General features: G+C 38.9%; 1 protein-coding gene across 3 annotated transcripts in view; it reads right to left on the bottom strand.

Annotated features, from left to right (window-relative positions):
• Window positions 1-848: 848 nt before the first annotated feature.
• The window catches only part of LOC128586078 (arginase-1-like), a 67657-nt gene continuing 47566 nt past the window's right edge, over window positions 849-20939 (bottom strand). The window contains exons 1-9 of one of the 3 annotated variants that reach the window (XM_053591607.1): window positions 15016-15107; window positions 10745-10947; window positions 8743-8815; window positions 7610-7784; window positions 5607-5766; window positions 3813-3907; window positions 1962-2066; window positions 1371-1507; window positions 849-1120 (exon numbers count right to left, since the gene is read on the bottom strand). In XM_053591607.1, the coding sequence (XP_053447582.1) occupies window positions 954-1120; window positions 1371-1507; window positions 1962-2066; window positions 3813-3907; window positions 5607-5766; window positions 7610-7784; window positions 8743-8815; window positions 10745-10801 (969 nt within the window). In that variant the 5' untranslated portion in view covers window positions 10802-10947; window positions 15016-15107 and the 3' untranslated portion in view covers window positions 849-953. Of the gene's footprint in view, window positions 1121-1370; window positions 1508-1961; window positions 2067-3812; window positions 3908-5606; window positions 5767-7609; window positions 7785-8742; window positions 8816-10744; window positions 10948-15015; window positions 15108-20939 lie in introns of those variants that run through there. The other 2 variants (XM_053591608.1, XM_053591609.1) reach the window with 2 other exon arrangements.

Here is a 20939-nt window from a genome sequence, read left to right as displayed (position 1 = left end):
TGAAGGGTGAAATGTCTGGAAGCCACAGGTCATATTAGGTGAAATCATCATCTAAATTAGCAGATCTTACACAAAAATATCAGTTTGGTTTCTCTGGCCCCTGAATAGATTTTTTGGAATATGTTTTATCTCCCCAAAGGCTACCTGAATAGCAAAGATGCTTATTGCTTATCAACCAATATTATGTTCGAGGTTTAGAAAAAGTAAGACATGGACATCTAACACTAACAAACTTGGAGATTTCCCAAATCCAGAAGGACGCACTTTACAGTTGAAGAAGCTAGAGCCTGGACTTTAAACAGCTTCAGTGATGTTTGGGGAATGATGACTCACTATTTATTTATTTATTTATTTAGAGACAGGGTCTTATTCTGTCACCTGAGCTAGAGTGCAGAGGTGTCATCTCCTGGACTCCAGAGACTCTCCTGCCCAGCTTCCTAAGTAGCTGAGATTATAGGCATTAGCCACCATGCCCAGCTTTCTCTGTGATTTTTTAAATCTTTATTGCTATAAAGATGGTGGGTTTAAGCAGAACATGATGTGTGTGTACACGTGTATTACATGCATTTAGAAATATATACACATAATATAATTTTAGAAGGTGTTTATTATAAAAATGACATCTTTTTAACAATGTGGATACCTGGTACCTTTGCAGATGGAGTAGCTCTGTCTCTTGATAGTAGGAGCCCCACTACACCTGGGGGCTTATCTAAGGGTATGTTTATTTTTAGCGCCAGTAAAATTTTAATTGGAAAATTAATGTATGCTTCCATCTCTAAGGAAAAGTCTTTTGCACAAATGGAAAACATGATATTTTTCATTTCCTAAAAGTTAGAATTCCAAATCTTGAATTTCACACTAAGAGGAAATCGGTAGAATTAATACTATTAGAAAAACATTTTTCTGAAAGAATGTATCTCTAGGAGGATAACCATAGCCTTATTCTACATTTACACAGTTAGGTTAAGGTAGTCAATAGGTTCATGATTACCCTCACGAGCAACTCCAAAACAAGCCAAGGTTACTGCTACTGCTGTGTTCACTGTTGAAGTTACTTCTTCTGGCGTCTTCCCCAGAGATGGGTTCACTTCCATTATATCTAATCCTGAGAGTAGCCCTACAACAACAAATAGTAACAATGTCATTTATAAAATAATCAACATTTTAAATCAGTGCAGACTGACTAGGGAGATGGTCTACTGACATAAACAGGTAGTGAGCAATGAAAAACACGTTCGTTACTGCATCACGTAGCTTATGGGCATCCTGGAAGTGTCAACTGGGGTGTGGTTTTCAGGAGAAGAAGGTATAAATATGCATTGGTCAAGCGTACACTTTCTTTTTTATTCCTTTGGATTTTTACCTACCTGTTTTGTAAACTTCTTCTGCAATATAGAGACCTTCTCTGTAAGACAGACCTCCGAGGACCGGTGCACCAGTAGCTGGTGTTAAAGACGGGTCCAGTGCATCGACATCAAAACTCAGATGAATTGGCCTTTTCTTTCTTTAAAGAAGTGGGAAAGGATTTCAATTTAAAGTTGGTGGTTTAATATCTACTGGTAAACATAGTTTATTATTACCTTTATTTATAAAAAGTAATAATTGAGGGGGAGGATGGATGGAGGGAGAGTAATTGGTGGGACCACACCTACGGTGCATCTTACAAGGGTACATGTGAAACTCACTAAATGTGGAATATAAATGTCTTAACATGATAACTACAAAAATACCAGGAAGGCTATGTTAACCAGCTTGATGAAAATATTTCAAATTATATATAAAACCAGTGCATGGTACATGATTGCATTAATGTACACAGCTATGATTTAGTAAAAAAATTTTGAAAAAGGAAAACAGGTAATAATCAATGGTTTTACTTAAAAACTTTATTTATAACTTACATTAGTTGGTATCAGTAGCACATCTTTATGTTTTACACACACACACAGGCATCATACCTGTCTAGTAGATAGCTGAGTGTTTCCTCCATCACCCTGCCAATTCCCAATTTATCCACCTCAGTCATTGAAAAGTATTTCATACCTAGAGTTTTCACAATATAGCTATGAAAGAAAAAAGTTTAAGATAATGTATAATTACTAAAGCTGACTATGCTCCCCTGTTTCCATTTATTTATTTATTTATTTTTCAGAGACAGTCTCACTTTGTTGCCCTCGGTAGAATGCCGTGGTGTCACAGCTCACAGCAACTTCCATCTCCTGGGCTTAGGCGATTCTCTTACCTCAGCCTCCCAAGTAGCTGGGACTACAGGTGCCTGCCACATGCCCGGCTATTTTTCACTGCCAGTTTGGCCATGGCTGGGCTCGAATCTGCCACCCTTGGTATATGGGGCTGGCACCCTACCCACTGAGCCACAGGTGCCTCCCACCTGTTTCCTTTTAAAAGAAATATTTCCTTAAAAATATTAAGGTTCTTTACTGGGACCTGATCAAACTAAAAAGCTTCTGCACAGCCAAGAACACAGTAAGTAAATCAAGCAGACAGCCCTCAGAATGGGAGAAGATATTTGCAGGTTATGTCTCCAACAAAGGTTTAATAAACCAGAATCCACAGAGAACTCAAATGTATTAGCAAGAAAAGAACAAGTGATCCCATCTCAGGGTGGGCAAGGGACTTGAAGAGAAACTTCTCTGAAGAAGACAGGCACACAGCCTACAGACATATGAAAAAATGTTCATCATCCTTAATCATCAGAGAAGTGCAAATCAAAACCACTTTGAGATATCATCTAACTCTAGTAAGATTAGCCCACATCACAAAATCTGAAAACTAGAGATGTTGGCGTGGATGTGGAGAAAAGGGAACCCTTCTACACTGCTGGTGGGAATGCAAACTAATACATTCCTTTTGGAAAGATGTTTGGAGAACACTTAGAGATCTAAAAATAGACCAGCCATTTGATCCTACAATTCCTCTACTAGGTATATATCCAGAAGATCAAAAATCACATTATAACGAAGATATTTGTACCAGAATGTTTATTGTAGCCCAATTCATAATTGTTAAGTCAGGGAAGAAGCCCAAGTACCCATCCACCATGAATGGATTAATAAATTGTGGCATATGTACACCAAGGAATATTATGCAGCCTTAAAGAAAGATGGAGACTTTACCTCTTTCATGTTTACATGGATGGAACTGGAACATATTCTTCTTAGTAAAGTATCTCAAGAATGGATGAAAAAGTATCCAATGTACTCAGCCCTACTATGAAACTAATTTATAGCTTTCATATGAAAGCTATAACCCAATTATAGCCCAAGAAGAAGGGGACAGGGGAGAGGGAGGGGAAGGGAGGGAGGAGGATGGGTGGAGGGAAGGTAATTGGCGGGACCACACCTAAGGTGCATCTTACAAGGTGCATCTTTCACATCTTACATGTGAAATTTACTAAATGTACAATATAAATGTCTTATCACAATAACTAAGAAAATGCTGTGAAGGCTATGTTAACCAGTTTAATGAAAATATTTCAGTATGTATATAAAACCAGCACATTGTACCCCATGATTGCATTAATTAAAAAATATATTAAGTCTGTGAAATATATGTGTATATTTACATATCTCAATGTAGTTTTATTTGTATTTACTTTTAATAGAAATTCAATTAAGATATAAATTACCTGAATGCACATATATATACATGAATACATGTATATAAATATATATGTGTGAGGGGTTGTAACTTGCTGTTGGAACTTTATCTTGTAGGTTTGGTCAATAAAGGTCACCTTGCACCCCAAAAGGATAAAAAGTAAGTTAAATCCCATCAAGGAATAAACTTACTGTTCTGCAGGGTTCAGATCTCTCAAGCCAATATACACAATATCCTTGGCAGATACGCAGGGAGTCGCCCAGGAGAATCCTGGCACATCAGGGAACTGAAATTGCAGCGTTTCCATTTTGTTATATCCATATGTGCTTCTCCCAAGCAAATGCTACATTTAGTTCAGGACACTTGTTGAATTGCTTACGTATGTATGTACATTAGAATATACATTTAGGGAAAATCATTTAAAATAATACAAAATTAAAAAGGGGGTGCCTGTCTCCTCCATATTGCTCTGCCTTACTAACCTCCAGTGTGGCCCAGACCTACCCTGAATCACTGGTATTTTCCTGCTCTGTGCCCTATTTCATCTGGGCCCCTCCTTCCCAGGATTCTTCTATTTAATACAAAGAAATGAGAGTGATGTCATTAATGTGGTAGCTTTCTTATTTGCTTTTGTCTCCCAATAAAGCCACAGTGATTTGCAACCCATGTGCTAGTGGGTTCTTAGGTGTACCTCGAAAACTTTTAAAGATCAATAATTAAAGGATCTTAGGTGTACCTCGAAAACTGTTGAAGATCAATAATTAAATTATTTTCAGAAGAAGTTCAAAGCACAGTAAGTATATTCTTTTTTTTTTTTTTTACTCTTTTGGAATCAACATAAATTAAGTGTGCCACAGAAGTTCAGCTGTAGGTTCAAGGGCACCCTGAGATTAAAAAAGGTTTTATCTTTTTTTTTTACAGTTTTTGGCTGGGGCTGGGTTTGAACCCACCACCTCCAGCATATGGAGCTGGTGCCTTACTCCTTTGAGCCACATGGCCACCCACTTTATCTTTTTTTAACACCACTGAGATAGAGGATGCCCTCAGGATCTGAGGGAAATTTTTGACCAGATATTAGGTTGCTCTTCAAACTATAACATGATGTTATCTGCTTTGTCCTGGAGTAAAGCTTAATTGTTCTATGTGCCAGCTAAACATTTTGTAAGTTTTTAAAACCATCACATGGTCATTTGAAAAGTGTTACTTCTAAGAATTTAACATAAGGAGGTTCAACTCCCTGTATTGTCATTTGGACCAACATAAAACAATAAACTACAATATACAAAATATTATGTATTGATATACTATAGCATGTCAATAAAAAGTGTGAGCCACAATTGTAAATCTTAATCTGAAAATGTCTACCTTTTAGTAAAGAAATTTTTAGGCAGCAAGGATATAGTTCTTTCTCTTACAGTCTTAGATGGGTGTTTTTTCCAGTAAAAATGTTAAATAATAATCCATCATTAAAAAAAAAAATAATCCATCATAACCTATGCTTTAAAACTCTATTTTTGAAAAGGCTGTGTGGTGTGTACTGAACAGAGGTAAGAGTTACAAGACCTGGCCATGGCCCTTGCCTTACTGTGGCCTTGAACAAATCGGTTAACCTCTAAACCTCTAACTTGTTTCTAAAGAATTACTCTCTGCCCCACCTACTAAAAGTTGTAGTTTAAGAATGAAAAGAGAAGATATATAAGAGCTGTCTGGAATATATCCAGCTGTCATGACTATGTCAACATAATACGTGGGTGAATACTTTCTGGACGATCCTCCTATATGATTTCAGCTTGCAATCAATCCAGTGAGGCAGAGGTAGCGAGCCTTCCAGCCTTTATCAATCAACCCTTTGCTTACTAGCTACAGATAAATGACTTATGGTTACACCAAGAACATAATGACAAAGAGGCTCTTACTTCCCTCCCACCTCCTGAAATTCTAGTAAAGAGGATTCTTTCATGATAGAACACCAGCCAGCCTTTTACCTTTCCGTTTAGTTCCTTCAGGAGGAAAGACACAGGCTGTCCGTGCAAGTTCCCACTTGTGGTTGTCAGCGGAGTGTTAATATCAGCATGAGCATCGACCCAAATGACCTCGAGATCCGGGTGGACCCTGGCATGGCCAGAGATGCTTCCGATAGCCAGACTTTGGAAGAAAATATTTTGTGTGAACATCAAGTTTGCAATGTCCTTACATATGTGATATTATTAACTCAATACTCTCACTTGGTTTTCCTTTAAGTTAAGGTGACTGATATTTCTACTAAGTTCTAAATTAAAGATGCCAATTAAACAATTGTTAATATAACAGTAGAGAATGTACAGGTTATACTTAATATTTACTAACAAGTTATATTTAATTCAATAGCATTACTAAAAAAATTCCGATGTTTTCAAAATCTACCTTGTAATAAAATTATAAATTATAGATTATCCAAATAATTAACAAGTATAAAAAACCTACCCACACAAGAAATTCCTTAGCATGAGACAAAGTTCAACTTTCAGAGTTAAAGTTAAATCTGGATCATTTTCTGCACACTCGTCTCTCTTGGTAAATACTTAGTTCTCCTAAGTGAATTATGATGACATCCTTCCATTTTTCTAGGAATCCAGCCCTTTTATAATTGAGGAGCATCATTCAGAAGTTCTACGTCCCCTTCAACCAGCATATCCAGGTGGGCATCACTCTGTTCAACGCTCAGACCCTCTGCTCCACTTTCTACCCTCCTGCCAGGCAGGTACAATCCCAGGAACCTACAAATTCATCCCAAGTACTCTGAGCTCCAGCCATTTTTGCCTGAATGGAAGAGCTAAGTGATACTTTGCACAAAAGCTAAAAGATTAGTATTTACTATACACTACTCCCACTTGTGAGTGTTCAAATATCATTGTGAGAATTATGAGATCAAATATGTGATCTCCAATATCATTTGAGAATTTTCAGACTTTCAATACCGAAGCAAGTGCACCTTGATGTTCAGGAGTTGATTTTTTAATTGGATGTTTGTTTTTCCCTTTTTTCATTATTAAAATTTCCACTGACAAATATTTCCATTTATAAAAGAAAGTGCACCCTAGCTTCTTGATGGCAGTTTTGTTACAGAAGCTCTGACAACAATTGGCTTTGGGGGAGGGAACCCGAAGTGACGGGCTCTGAAATCCACAGCCACACGAGTGTGTCAACATTTTAATCCCATCAGGCCTCTTCTGGTAACTCTATCCTGAGGGTCAATGGTCTCTATCATGTTATTTGTAATGCTGAAAATTTCCGTATAACCTGAGCATCTGATAATATGGGCCTCTTTATAAGGATATAATCCCTTGATGAAAAATCATGCAGCAGTAAAAGAAAACAAATGATGTTCCCAATACTTGTGTGTGTACCAGGAAGTAACTTTGGGAAACTCAGACTGTAGATGAAGAGGAAAACACAGGACATCACACACGCGCACACAGTGGGTAGACAAAGTCATCACCTACAAGGAAAAGACGCCATGAAGGAAATGTACCGGCTTGTCAATTCTGGTTGAAATGGTTGTTAGCGAAGCAAAATTACACAGGTTTTTTCCTGTGTGTGTGCATGCACCATCCACAATTTAATGATCCAATTATTACTTTGATAATGGAAAACTCATGCTTCCCAATTATTGACCTAAATGAATCATATGTATTATCAGTAATTAAGTAAAATAAGCTACCGATGGCCCCACTATTTAGAAATGAAGCCTATTCAGCATATTTTGAGGAAATGATTTATATTTTATGTATTTTCTGCTGCGTCAGATAAAAAAGATTTTGTAAGACTCCAACTAGAGCTAAGCCTATATATCCATAATAAAGTAGTGGCCCATAAAGTGGCTTTTAAAACACAGAAAACTCGGAATGAGGTATTGGTCAGAGCTCTCCCATCTGTGGTTTCTCTCTTCTCACGGTCTTGGTTATGTGCCCCTCATGCCAGAGTCCCATGGACAGCCACACGGCAGGACCTGTGGTCTCCGCCCAGCACCAGGCTGACCCTTCCACTCCGTTTGACCTCTGCCACCTTGCCGGCCAGCTGCTCGTCTGCTCTTCCCACGGACCGAGGATTCTTCACAATTCCAAACGGACTGTCATCTGGGATGTCATCAAAGACCAGGTCCCCATAATCTCTTACATTACACCCTAAAATTAAAATCAGTTTTGAGTTACGAAGTAAATAAGTAGATCGCAAATCAGTCTCTGTAGGGTGATTAACCCGCCTTCGCGTTTGCCATTGCCTGTTTATAAAATGTACGTGTGTGCACATTTATACACTATGCAAACATGGGGTGCCTCTGTTTTGTTGTTATCATTACATTTCATTTTATTTTCCTTCACAAAGAGGGTCCTCTTGCTAGTAGTCTACTTCCTGCAGCCCCTCGCCTCCCGTTTTCAGTCCCCCACTGCTCCCGCATCCACCCGGCCCAGCGCTCACACACGCGGGCGGTCCTACTCCTCAGGCTGCTGGAAAGACGAAGCGGCCGGGTGAGGATGCTCATCCCGCGCTCCCTGCCCCGCTGCTTCTCCAGCCCGCGTCTCTACGGTCCTGGCCTGTCACTCCCGACACCCTCCAGTTTCACAGGCGCCTGGGGAGGAACCGGGCTTAAAAATTACCTTGTTCTTATCCTTTTATCATAAGGACACTTGTACTAGACTGTTTATTGCAGCTCAATTTACAGTCGCCAAAATGTGGAAACAGCCTAAATGCCCACCAACCCAGGAATGGATTAACAAGCTGTGGTATATGTATACCATGGAATACTATTCAGCCATTAAAAAAAATGGAGACTTTACATCCTTCGTATTAACCTGGATGGACGTGGAAGATATTATTCTTAGTAAAGCATCACAAGAATGGAGAAGCATGAATCCTATGTACTCAATTTTGATATGAGGACAATTAATGACAATTATGGTTATGGGGGGGGAACAGAAAGAGGGAAGGAGGGAGGTGGGTGGGGCCTTGGTGTGTGTCACACTTTATGGGGGCAAGACATGATTGCAAGAGGGACTTTACCTAACAATTGCAATCAGTGTAACCTGGCTTATTGTACCCTCAATGAATCCCCAACAATAAAAAAAAAAAAAAAAAAAAAATTACCTTGTTCTTTAAGTTTCCCAAGCAGACCAGCCTTCCGCAACGCTGCAGGGCCTTCTTCCACCCCACCTCGTGGCTGAACAATTACAAAATAAAGAACTTCAGACATGGATCACGGCCGTCCTCACAACAGGATCCCTTTTCATGATGTAGTCATTTGAATGGTAACTGTCATTTTTTGAGCTCATACAGAGCCAGGATTGACAGTCCAGCTCTCTTTAAATTTGGGGCACCATATTTTGTGGTGGAGAGCTGACATCTAGCAGATGCTCAAAAATTCTGTTAGATAAAACGCTCTGGCTATATTCCCCTCTCCTTTTAGAGGACTAATCTTAGAGACCTCCTAGTTTACATTATATTTGCTATGACAGTCATTAAATTTCCCAGAGTCACTTTTTCTAGCATTATTTTTTTGGTTTGATTTGAGTTGCTTATCTGTCCACTTTGGAAATTGCTTTTTCAGCCCCACTGACTCTCTAACTTGAGCCCAATTCCTAACCAGCCTCAAGTGTAAGATCTGCTCTGGAGTGGAGCCTCTGAGGAGGCCTCAGTGGAATTTGGGGAACAGGCTTTGCAATAAGACTGTCCTGTCTGGAATCATGCAAGTAGGGCTGTGTGACCTTAAGCAAATCACCAAACCTCTCTGAGCCTTGGTTAACTCAACTCTGAAATAAAAGTAATACCCACCCCAGTGTTGGCTCACGGTCTTGCAATGAGGCGAGGCCAGAAATGGAGCCCTTTCTCACACTCAGCCCTTTAGTCATCTGCCCTCTAATCCTCTCCTTTTGCCTGCCTGACAGACTTTTGCTTCCTTCAGGTGGGAACCAGTGCTCACTGTAGTATATTGGCCATTTTATCCCTTCTGCTTTGTGGATGAGTGTAGAGAAATCTCTCTCTCAGTCCTTACAAGACAATACGCATCAGTCTCATGACCATGTTTTAATGGGAGAAGGGCTGGGTGAGGAATGGCGATTACTCCCTTTTTGTCAGATTTTAAAATTCTGCCTTTGTTATAACCTGTTCCAACCAAGGGTGAGAACACTGTGGATTTTAAAAGAAACACTCCGTGCCAACAGGATGTCCTTGTATTCTGGGAGAGACCTTTGCAGGATTCCAGGGGCAGAGGAACAGCATTTACTGACAGTTCAAGTGCAGTTTGGGCCCCTCACCTCTGGCCTCTCTCAATTGGTTTTGCAATAAAAAGCCAGAGTCACAGCAAGAGTTCAAAATTAGAGGGGGTACAATGTTGCCCAGATCCTGGGAAAGCTGGAGAAAGATCCTAATTTTTTTTTTTTTTAAATAAACCTTAAGAAAATCAGCTCAAACACGTTGTCTTATTTGGTTTTGTCCCTTTTTTTTTCTCTCTTTAACACAGACCCATACTGAAGTCTCAGGTCTTCTGTCATCTCATACATTTACCAGAATGAGTGTGTGTAAAAAAAGGAGCGTGTATCTAAATGTCGCTGGCAGGTGCTGATCCACAGCTGGTGACGCTAAGGCAATCTAGAAGCTTCATAAATCCATTAGCCCTTTTAGAGTTACCAATTTGCAGAAGAATTTTCTTTCCTTCCTTCCTTCCTTCCTTTCTTCTTTCTTTCTACCACATATTAAATTTTTCTAGACATTAGTTACACAACTAAACAAATGTGTTTTAAGACTGTCTCTTGCTCTTTAAACACACAGTAACATCAAAAGCAGCAAGAGCAACAGAGCCTGAATGAGTGTTACAATGTAGAAATAGCCCATTTCAATGAAAAGAAAAACACTTTCTCTTACAAAGTTCATACAGTAGGTTCAAATGAAATTGGCTTTGGCTGAGCTCAGGACCTCAAGAGTAAATGGGCTTGTGAGTATATATAATGAATATATACAATGTCAAAAAATGGTGAGAGAACTTTATAATATGGATTTTCTAGCCAGAATATATCAGGAAACTAATCAGATGTAACACCTTACAAATTTTCAAGTCCGAAAATTTCAAATAAAAGCAAAGCCTCTCACTCACCTGTCCCTTAGAGAAGGGAGCGCCGATAATCCCTACGGTTTTGGACTTGGAGCTCATGCTCTGACACTTCTCTTCACTGCACCTGAGCTCTCCAGTCAGTCACCACCCTCTGCAATCCTCAAGGACAGAGCACATCTTTTTCATTCCATTTATAATTGGGTTAAATCTATTTACTTTTATTGTAATGGGGCAGCTGGTCCCACCTATTAAACCAAAGAATGAAAAGTCAACAGTCCGGCCAATTTTCATACGTGGAATTACCATGATTCCTCTAAGCCTACCTCTCTAATTCAGCGAGCAGTAACCATGTTCTTACTTCACACCCTTTTAAAAAATCCAGCCGACAGCATTAATCTTTCCTTAGACCATCAACAATTACATGTGATTCACAACCAGGTAAGAAGTCCTGTGCTTCTAGCTGTGCAAACTAAGGGCAGGGCACTTCCCTCCACCAGCACTCTGAGACCTCTGTGTAGAACGAGGACTGAGACTGGGACTCACATCCGGAGTTAAGATTTCACACGCAAGGACAAATGGTTTAAATCTATGAGCTGCATTTCACACACCACTAAGGAAAACGCTCAGTGAAAGCATATGATCTCCTTTTTTGTTTTTATTTAAATAAAACATTAGTTGATTCATAAGCCCAAGGTGGTACTTTTTCTGAAATACAATACACAAGGAAATAATTGTTGCAATCATATCATATTCAAGATACAGAAATAAAAACAGCCAACACTGAGATTTTTTCATGTGCTAGATGTTTTTCTGTTTTATATTACCTTATTTAATCCTTATGTCAATTTTATGTTAAGTCTCATTAGTAGCATTATACTGATGAAGAAACTGAAGCTCAGAGAGGTTGCCAAAATTGATGCAGATGTTGTAGAGAAAGACTCCTAGATTAGTACGAGGCATTCTGGATCCACTTACCCACTGAGATTACAGGCTAAACACTGGGCAGGTGTCAGCTATTAACTAGCTGTGTGTCCCAGGGATGTTTGTTATTGTGCCAAAGTATGAACTTAAAATAAATGCACCTTAAATATTCTCCTAACTTTATATGATTGTAATTTAAAAGGAAGCTTCACTTAGCAGAAACTTCTTTTTCCTGTTGGTAAGAGAGAACATTGCAGAGTTTAAATTTCATAAGGGCATGGAATTTTGCTGTATCCCATGAGCCTACAACAATGCTGATATATGACAAGTATTCAGTAAATGTGTATTGAATGAATGAATGAGGAAACCAAATTCTTATAGGTCAATTTTGAGAGAAACATTTTCCACATAAGCTTTTTATCATTTTCTTGTAAATTTGTTTGTATACCCTATGTATATTGAAGATGGCTGACTAGAGATATTGGCTGCCAGATCTTTCCAGAAGGAATGATAGTTTTGAAATAAAGGAGAAACTGGGGGGAAAAACCCAGATCAGGTGTAGTTCAGAGGGAAAGATGCCAGGACCTACCAGAGATTCCACTGGAAGAAGTTGTGGAGTAGAATCAGAAGAAACAATATTATCACAGAAAACACCTCCAGAGAAGCTTAGAGCCCCATGGAGAGGACATGTGGGGGTTTTGTTTCTCCTTTCTCCATACCTTTGGCAGTTGGCAGGCTCCTGACCTGCTGGAGAGGTATTCTACTACTCATTTACCTAAAGGTTGTTGCCACCACTGAACTGGAAGCTTCCTGAAAATAAAGCATTGGTCTGCTCACCCCTTCAGGGTTGGTCCCTGTGGCCATGGACCGGAGCTGAGATGGCGAGCACCATACAGTTTCTCCAGCAACAGTGTGCCTTTGCCCTCCCAAGGGAGCTGTATCCTTCAGTCTTCATGGTACCCATTTTCACACAAATAGTTCCCACTTCTTGCCCAGACTTTGGTGGATACCAGTGGGCCTGTGTGATCCCAGTGCTTAGATATTCCTGGTGGGCTACCTTTCAGGGAGAGGAACAAGGAAGGCTAGAGGGCTGGCTCCCTCTATTCAGACTCTTTTCCTCGGCCACTGCTCCCCTACCCCCTGCTACTATGAGTATCATTAGCTGAGACTTTCAGAAACCGCTGTTTCCCCTCTGTCAGTGGACCTAGCACACCAAGGCTTCCACACAGAGGGAGGCCCATACTTTCCCCTTGAAGACCTGCAGTGGAACTAAGGGTTACAGAATCAATATACACAAATTAGTAGCCTTTTTATAGATCAATGATAGTTAAGCTGAGAGTCAAATCAAAAACTCATACCATTCACAATAGCTTAAAAGAAGATAAAATACTTAGGAATACACTTAACCAAGAAGGTGAAAGATCTCTATAAGAAGAATTATGAAGCACTGAACAAAGAAGTCACAGATGACACAAACAAATGGAAAAACGTGTCATGTTCAGGGATCAGTAGAATTAACATTGTTAAAATGTCCATATTGCCCAAAGTGATTTATAGATTCAATGCTATCCCCATCAAAAATAATATTATGCTTCATTTAAAACCAAAAAAAAAAAAAAAAAAAAAAGAGCCCAAATTGATAAAGAAATCTTAAGAAAAAAAATCTGGAGGCATCACATTACCAGACTTCAAACTGTGTTATATAGTAACCTAACAGCATGCTATTGGTACAAAAATAGAGACACAGACCAATGGAACAAAACAGAGAAACCAAATGATCTTTGGCAAAGCACACAATAAACATTCACTGGGGAATAGAAGCTCTATTCAAACAATGATGCTAGGAAAATTGGATAGCCACATGCAGAAGAATGAATGTGGATTCATATGGATAAAATACCTTCATGTAAGGCAAGAAACCTTAACAATTCTAGAAGGAAATGTGGAAAAAATTCTTCTAGATATTGGTGTAGACAAAGAATTTATGACTAAGATGCTAATAGCAATTATAGCAATAACAGAAATAAATGAATGGGACTTAATTTAATTAAAAGCCTTTTGACAGCAAATGAAATAATCAAACAGAGAAAATAGACAACCTGCAGAATGGGAGAAATTATTTGCAAACTATGTATTTGTTAAATGGCTAATATCCAGAATCTGCAAAGAACTCAAGCAAATCAGCAAGAAAAAAACCAACCTCATTGAGAAGTGGATAAAAGGCATGAACAATAACTTTTGTAAAGAAGATATAAAAAAATGGACAACAAATATGAAAAAATGCTCCACATCACTAATCATCAAGATAATGCAAATTAAAAACCACAATGAGTTACCTTACTCCTGTCATAATGCCCTTTATTTAAAAAAACAAAACAATAGATGTTGATGTGGATGCAGAGAGAAAGGAAAGCTCATACACAGTTGATGGAACTACATCTATGGAAAACAGTATAGAGATTCCTTAATGAAATAAAAGTAGACCTACTATTACCAGGTAGGTAATGTCAATACCAAATGTCTGTCAATACTACACCTATCCATCAATGCCATTACTGGGTATCTACCACAAAGAAAAGTCTTTTTACCAAAAAGATGCCTGCACTTGAATGTTTATTGTAGCACAGTTCACAATAGCAAAAATGTGGAATCCACTTATGTGTCCATCAATTCAAGAGTGGATTAACAAAATGTCGTGTGTGTGTGTATACACCATAGATTGCTACTCATCCACAAAAAGAAATGAATAAATGTCTTTTGCAGCAATTTGGATGGAACTGGAGCCCATTGTCCTAAGTGAAGTATCTCAAGAATGAAAAAGCAAACACTACATGAACTCTAATAAGTTGGAACTAACCAATGGGCATACATAAGTACAAAGGGAGGTAAAAGTCACTGGAAATCAAGATTAGGAGGAGTGGGGAAGTTATAGGGAACAAAACCTATCTAGCAGGTAACAGGAACACTAATCAGGTGATGGGCACACTATTAGCCCTGACTCAAGCGTTAGAAAATCTATCCATGTAACAAATATGTTTGTAACCCCTTAATGTTTTGAAATAAATTCTACCCTTTGTGTAATAAAGGAGGGAAATAAGACCAATTATACACTTGCAAAAATAAACATTATGAGGATAAAGAAGAAAACATTAAAAATGATTACCTATGGTGGGCAGAAAGAAGGTGGAATGAGAGGAGAAAGGAAGACTTTCCATCTGAGTTTGATTTCTGAGTCATCACCTACTGAATAATTTAATGTCGTTAAAGTCTCAACTGCTATGTAGAGCACTACAAAAGTTTTGAGACAAACTGTGTTAGGGTCTATAATTTCACTTCTAGGAAACACAGTTGACGGTGACTTTTCTGATTTATCCACGCAAGTTTCAACTTACCCATCTTATCAGTGTTACTGGGAGGGCTTCATTTGCTTCTGTCCATATGGATTTTACATTTCTTAAAAACTTTTGTAATGACCCATGTAAACTGGAAAACCAAACAAAACAAGTAGACTCGGTTGTATATTGAATCATTAGGGTAACTCTACAGAGGAAAAATGTATTTTAAGTAAATTTAAAACAAAGTACCTGGATTGCACATTCTTAATGGGACACATTCTAAGGACTGAAAAATTGACAAAAAATTCTAACACTTTTTTTCAGTAGTAGAATTGGCATTGCTTATTAAAAGCATTTTCTTTTTTTTGTAATTTTCTATATACATATACATGTGTTTATTTGGTCTGCTTTTTGCCCTCACAAAATTAAAAAGGCTTAAAATTTAATAACAATAACAAAGTTTAAGATAAGGACTAGAAACAAAAATCTCGTAAAGAATGAATGAAGATAAATACTTTCAGAAAAGATATCAGATGATTGCTGCAACGAAATATTGAGCAATAATAATAATTGTGCAAAAAAAGTAACATTCGCATTGTTAGATAAGAGTATGTCTATCCTAGAATGCTTTGACTCTGAGGTTCAGTATGGAGTCATCAGTTAACTGTTTTTCAAAATTATCTTTTATTTTTATGTATAAACATTAGTTGCCTATTTTTTGAGACTTTGGGAAAAATAATAAGAAGAAGTTAACTGAAGTTAAAAGTATTTTCTTTTTAAGATAACATATACCCCTTGATTGCACTAATGTACACAGCTATGATTTAACAATAAAAAGATAACATATAAGGAGAAAGATAAATTTATGAAATTTTAAAAATTAAGTAAAAAACACTAATGCTAAAATCAAATTTAAATATCGATACAAACTCATTTTTTGAAAAATATTTATTTTCTAACTCTATTCGTGGAAATATCCAAGATGTAATGTCACTACATTAGCAATGTCACTCTCAGAACTGGGATTTTGACTGGCTTGGTCCACTTGTGTTGCTGTATAACAAAACGTCTGAGGAAGAGTAATTATAAAGAAGAGAAATTTATTTTGCGACAGTTGCAGAGGCTGAGAGATCCAAGATCAGGGTGTTGGCAGCTCAACTTTCTGGTGAAGGCTGCTCTCTGCATTCAAGATGATCCTTGTCGCTGTGATCTCATATGGTGGAAGGGATGGAAGGGTAAAAAGGAAGGAATGATTTATCCTTAGTTGGCAGAAGAGTGGCAGAGAGAGAATCTACTCCTCAAATCCTTTTCTAAGGGCCCTAATCCCATCTTTGAGGGCTCAGCTTTCATGATTTAATCACCTCTTAATACTACTCCATTGGTGATTAACTTTCAACATAGGAATTTTGGAGGGATCACTGTCACTCAAACCATAGTATTCATACCATTCCCCACAAAAGGGATCTTGTGCCCAAAGCAAGCAAAGAAACTTATAAAAATTAATAGATTCATGTCAAAAAGACTTAGAAGCCAATTTAAAAGGTCTGCCACTGGTTACATTTATGATCATTTGAATAGTCACCCCTGCCTTACAATCATAATTTACTGAAATTCATGAATTGTTAAAAACCCAAGTTCATATGATACTAACCAAACAGAAATTCAAGAGCAAAAAGGACTTCACTAGTCATTATTCAAAGTAGTTATTAAACTCTTTACTTTGAAAATTTCTGAGTAATGAGAAAGAATAAGCCCTTAATCCTGCTTTTCAGCAGGAACTATATATCCCAGGGCAACCAGATAGTGCCCGCTAATGAGGAATTCCCCAACTGACACCCGTGAAATGATAGAAGTAGGAAATAACTATTTTACAACACTTAATTAAATTATTGATTCAGGCACAGAACTGGTGTTCTGGTGAATGACTGGTGGGAAAAATGAACACCTGTGTGGGGCCACGGTAACTCCGCAGAGAATATTTTCTGGTTGCAGTGGAGGGATAGAGATGTTATTCCACAGCTGGTGGTCTCTCGTATCCACCCAGATATCGAGGGTCTACTGATGAGATGCAAAATGAAGTCCAGCACAGCATCCGTGATGTGGTCCAGGCAAAATCTAATGAAGCCTTTGTATTTAAGTTTGAATTTACAGAAATAAGCTGCACAATGCCACAAGGAAACAATCAGGTAAATCCAGAATCGGGGGTATTTTCTTCATTGTGAACAATTGCAACTTAAAGAAATCACAATCAAATGTAATGTGTGGTCTCAAATTGGATCCAGGTTTGGACAAGCCATGTATGTGTGATTTGAGGGACATAGGGAAACCTATGTGTGGGCTGGCTATTAGATAAGACTGAAGATTTTAAGGCAATGTTTTTAAAGTGAGCGAATTTTTTTTCAATACATATGAAAATGCTCTTAGTTTTAAATGAGGCAACAAATACACTCTCTAAATCAGTGGTTCTCAACCTTCCTAAAGCCGTGAACCTTTAATACAGTTCCTGTGGGTCGTGACCCATAGGCTGAGAACCGCTGCTCTAAATGATGCAACTGATAAACTTACGATAGAAGGTTTTGATGTCCAGAAATTACTTTAAAATAATTCCACATAAAGATAAACATTTCAAAAGCTGCTGGGCAAACACATTTTTCAGACAGTTAATTAATTTCTCCCATAAAATATTTACTGCATTATACTACAAGGTTGTCATGTCTCTGGGGATTTTGAATGCTCAGCCTAAACCTAAAGTCAGTGCTCCTTCAGGCAACAGTAACAACCCATGCCCCGTGTGGGGACACTTGTTTCCTGAGGCTGCCATAATAAAGCTCCACAAACTAGGTGGCATAAAGCAACATAAATTTATTCTTTCACAGTTCTAAAGGCTAGAAGTTCAAGACCAAGGTGTCTGCCGGGTTGGTTCCTTTTGGGGGCTCTGGCAGAAAATCTTTGTCGGGCCTCTCTGAGCTTCCTGTGGTTTGCTGACCATCTGTGGTGTTTCTTGACTTGAAGAAGCATCACTCCAATCTCTGATTTCATTTTCAAAAAATTATTCTTTTTAAAAAGGACAGTAGTTATGATGGATTAGAGCCTTCCTACTGGACCCCATTTTAATGTGATTACCTCTGGTTAAGACCCTCTCTCCCAATGAAGTTGCATTCTGAGGGGGTCTCTGGTTAAGACCCCATCTCCAAATGAAGTCACATTGTGAGGTGCTAGGGAGTTCGGACTTCAACATATGAATTTTGGAAGACACGATTCAACCCGTAAACACGGGGAAGAACAAAGTCAGTCTGTGCTGTCAAACTACAGTCCTGAGAAGCCTAAAGATTCACAAACCACACCAGCCTCAGCTGTCAGCGGGAGGAGGGGCCAGCAGACAGGCCTCACCTGCCCAGCCTTTGACTAGAGAGATGCTGCACCCACCTATTTACAAGGATTCTCATGTGAGATTTCCTGAAAAGGGAAAAATGGTAAGAAAACTGTTCTGTGTAAGGCACTAGCTTTGCCCTTTAGCCTTGTGCCTGCCCTGTGCAGGGACAGCGGCATCACACCAGCAAACAAGCACCAGCCATTTCCTCCCCCTCATCAGATTACCACTTTTCTTCTTCTGTAAAATTCCAAGAATGATCAGAAAGAATGTCCTGTTTTACAATATCATTTTTCCTTTGCCTCCTGAAAGTGAACATGATTTTCTTAAGAAATGTTCTGATTCATAAAAGTGGATTTTGTTCACTGATGCAGGCCTGGCATGGCATGAGATTCTCAAGCTTTAGTCTTTTTTTTGTTTTGAGACAGAGTCTCACTCTGTCACCCTGGATAGAGTGCCCTGGTGTCAGAGCTCACAGTAACTTCCAGCTCCTGGGCTCAAGTGATCCTTTCACCTCAGCCTCCCAAGTAGCTGGGACTACAGGTGCTTGCCACTATGCTTGGCTAGTTTTTTTATTTTTAGTTGAGATGGGGTCTCACTCTTTCTCAGACTGGTCTCCAATTCCTGAGCTCAGGCAACCCACCTGCCTCCGCCTCCCAGAGTGCTAGGATTACAGGTGTGAGCCACTATACTGGGCCCAAGCTTCAGTTTGTTCATTTCTGTATTTTGTATTATGTACACTTTGGAAATGCCAAAAAATTCAAGGAGGACAAAACAATACCACTATCCAATCACTATATTTTATCTGAAATTAGAAAATTTAACATAGTATGGCATATAAATTTTGACTCTCATTATTTGTTATTAAAACCTATTCCACAAGAGGGCGCTAGATTAACATAGAAGAGGGTGCCCTAGGCAAGGACAGACATGTAAATTAGCTACAGTATATAATTTAGCCTGATACAAATTTCAGTCATTGCTTTTTCTGAGGTGAGAATGGGCAATATTTACTAATTATAGAGTTTTTTTCGCATTCCATAATCTCTTTACATCTCAGAATCCAAAAGTTTGTCTAAATAAGCTGCTCCAAAACACATATACACACTCCACAAAAGCCTGGTGAATACACACACACTCCTCACTTGATCTGAAATAGCAATGGAGTCTCATATTATTGTTTCTCTTACTCATGCAATGTGTTATATTAAGTAATTAGAAGCAGTTGTCAAAATAAATTAAATAAACTGTGGATGATGCAGCTTGTCCCTACAGAGGTCTTTTACGTATATGGTTGCCTAGTTTAAATCTGCCATTGTGTGCTGTTATTAACACACAGTTCATGCTGGCAGGCTTGTTCCTCCTAACTGTACATTTCCCCATCCCACAGAGTTATTTATAGACACACACCATCAGGCCAATTCAGCAAAATTTTTTCAAGAATGAGAAGAAATGTCCAGAAACATCCATGTCCTCCCTTGAGATTTGCCCAAATTATACATCCAAAGGATAAAGACTTGTATGTCTGTGTAGAGAAAAACCAGCAAGCTCTGTTTAAAGTCCCAGAGAAAACAAACCATTTCATTCTACAGCCAAATCTTTTGATAGGTATACAACCAATAACTCGGACATATATTTAGAGATTTTCCTAAGTCCCTCCTCAGCCCCATCACACTGGATTAAAGTAAACAGTGTGGGCTCAAGGGCTGAATGAGCTTGGCTGTAAATCTCAGACTCTGGAGACTTTATTTTCTGGCCTCTGAAATGGGATCAATATTACTGACCTATTCAGTATATCTTGATGGCATTTGAAATAAGATAATGCTTATGCATCACGCACACCAAATATTTACAAAGCTTTAGGCACTCCTCCCCTTTCCTTTTTACCCCTTTTCCTCTTCTCCCTTTCTGCTTTCCTCTGGCTCCTCTCTTCTTTTTTTCCTAAATTGTCTGATTTCAAAAAGTGCCAGGGTTCAAAGAGCAGTAAGCTTTACATGTTGCACTTACAACCACATTTACTGTTTGGCTTTTGTTATCTGTCAACCTGTCCCTTCCCCTGACCCACATCACCCCCTACACCCACATCTACAAGTGTACACTGTGGGGGCCACCTTGTGAGAAGTTGATGCGGTGTCTGACGCAGAGTGAGTGCCCCAACCATTCTTACGTGTGTCCTTCCAAGGGCGTAGTCCTTTCCCGTCTGTTCATTGCAGCTCTGCTGAGAATGCAGTGACACACTATAATCCCCTGTTTTAGGACGGGATTTTAGCGTCAGACTCATCCACTCCACTAGAGTAAGACAGAGATTGTCTGAGGGCTCTACACAGCTCCCAGGATTGGTGGGATGGTTGCAGAATCAGGCTGGGCTTCCAACAGCTATTGGCTCTGACACAACAAGAACCTGCCAGCACAGACATGCCACCTCTGCCGTGGTCTCCGTTAGTAAGACGGATGCCTCCCCCAGCCTTCCTCTGTATATAACTCAGCTATGGATCAAAATCTGGTGTGAGAGCCTCTCAACAGCAGCTGAGAGTTACATCTGGGATTCTACCTTTAAGAAAGACTGGGAAACAATTGTTTTACAGAACAGGAAGGTACCCTGGAATAATAA

Source organism: Nycticebus coucang, chromosome 5 (genome assembly GCF_027406575.1).
Source record: "Nycticebus coucang isolate mNycCou1 chromosome 5, mNycCou1.pri, whole genome shotgun sequence".
NCBI classification, from domain to species: Eukaryota; Metazoa; Chordata; class Mammalia; order Primates; family Lorisidae; genus Nycticebus; species Nycticebus coucang.
The sequence above is the reverse complement of the archived record's forward strand: the minus strand, read 5'-3'. Positions and strand labels throughout refer to the sequence as shown.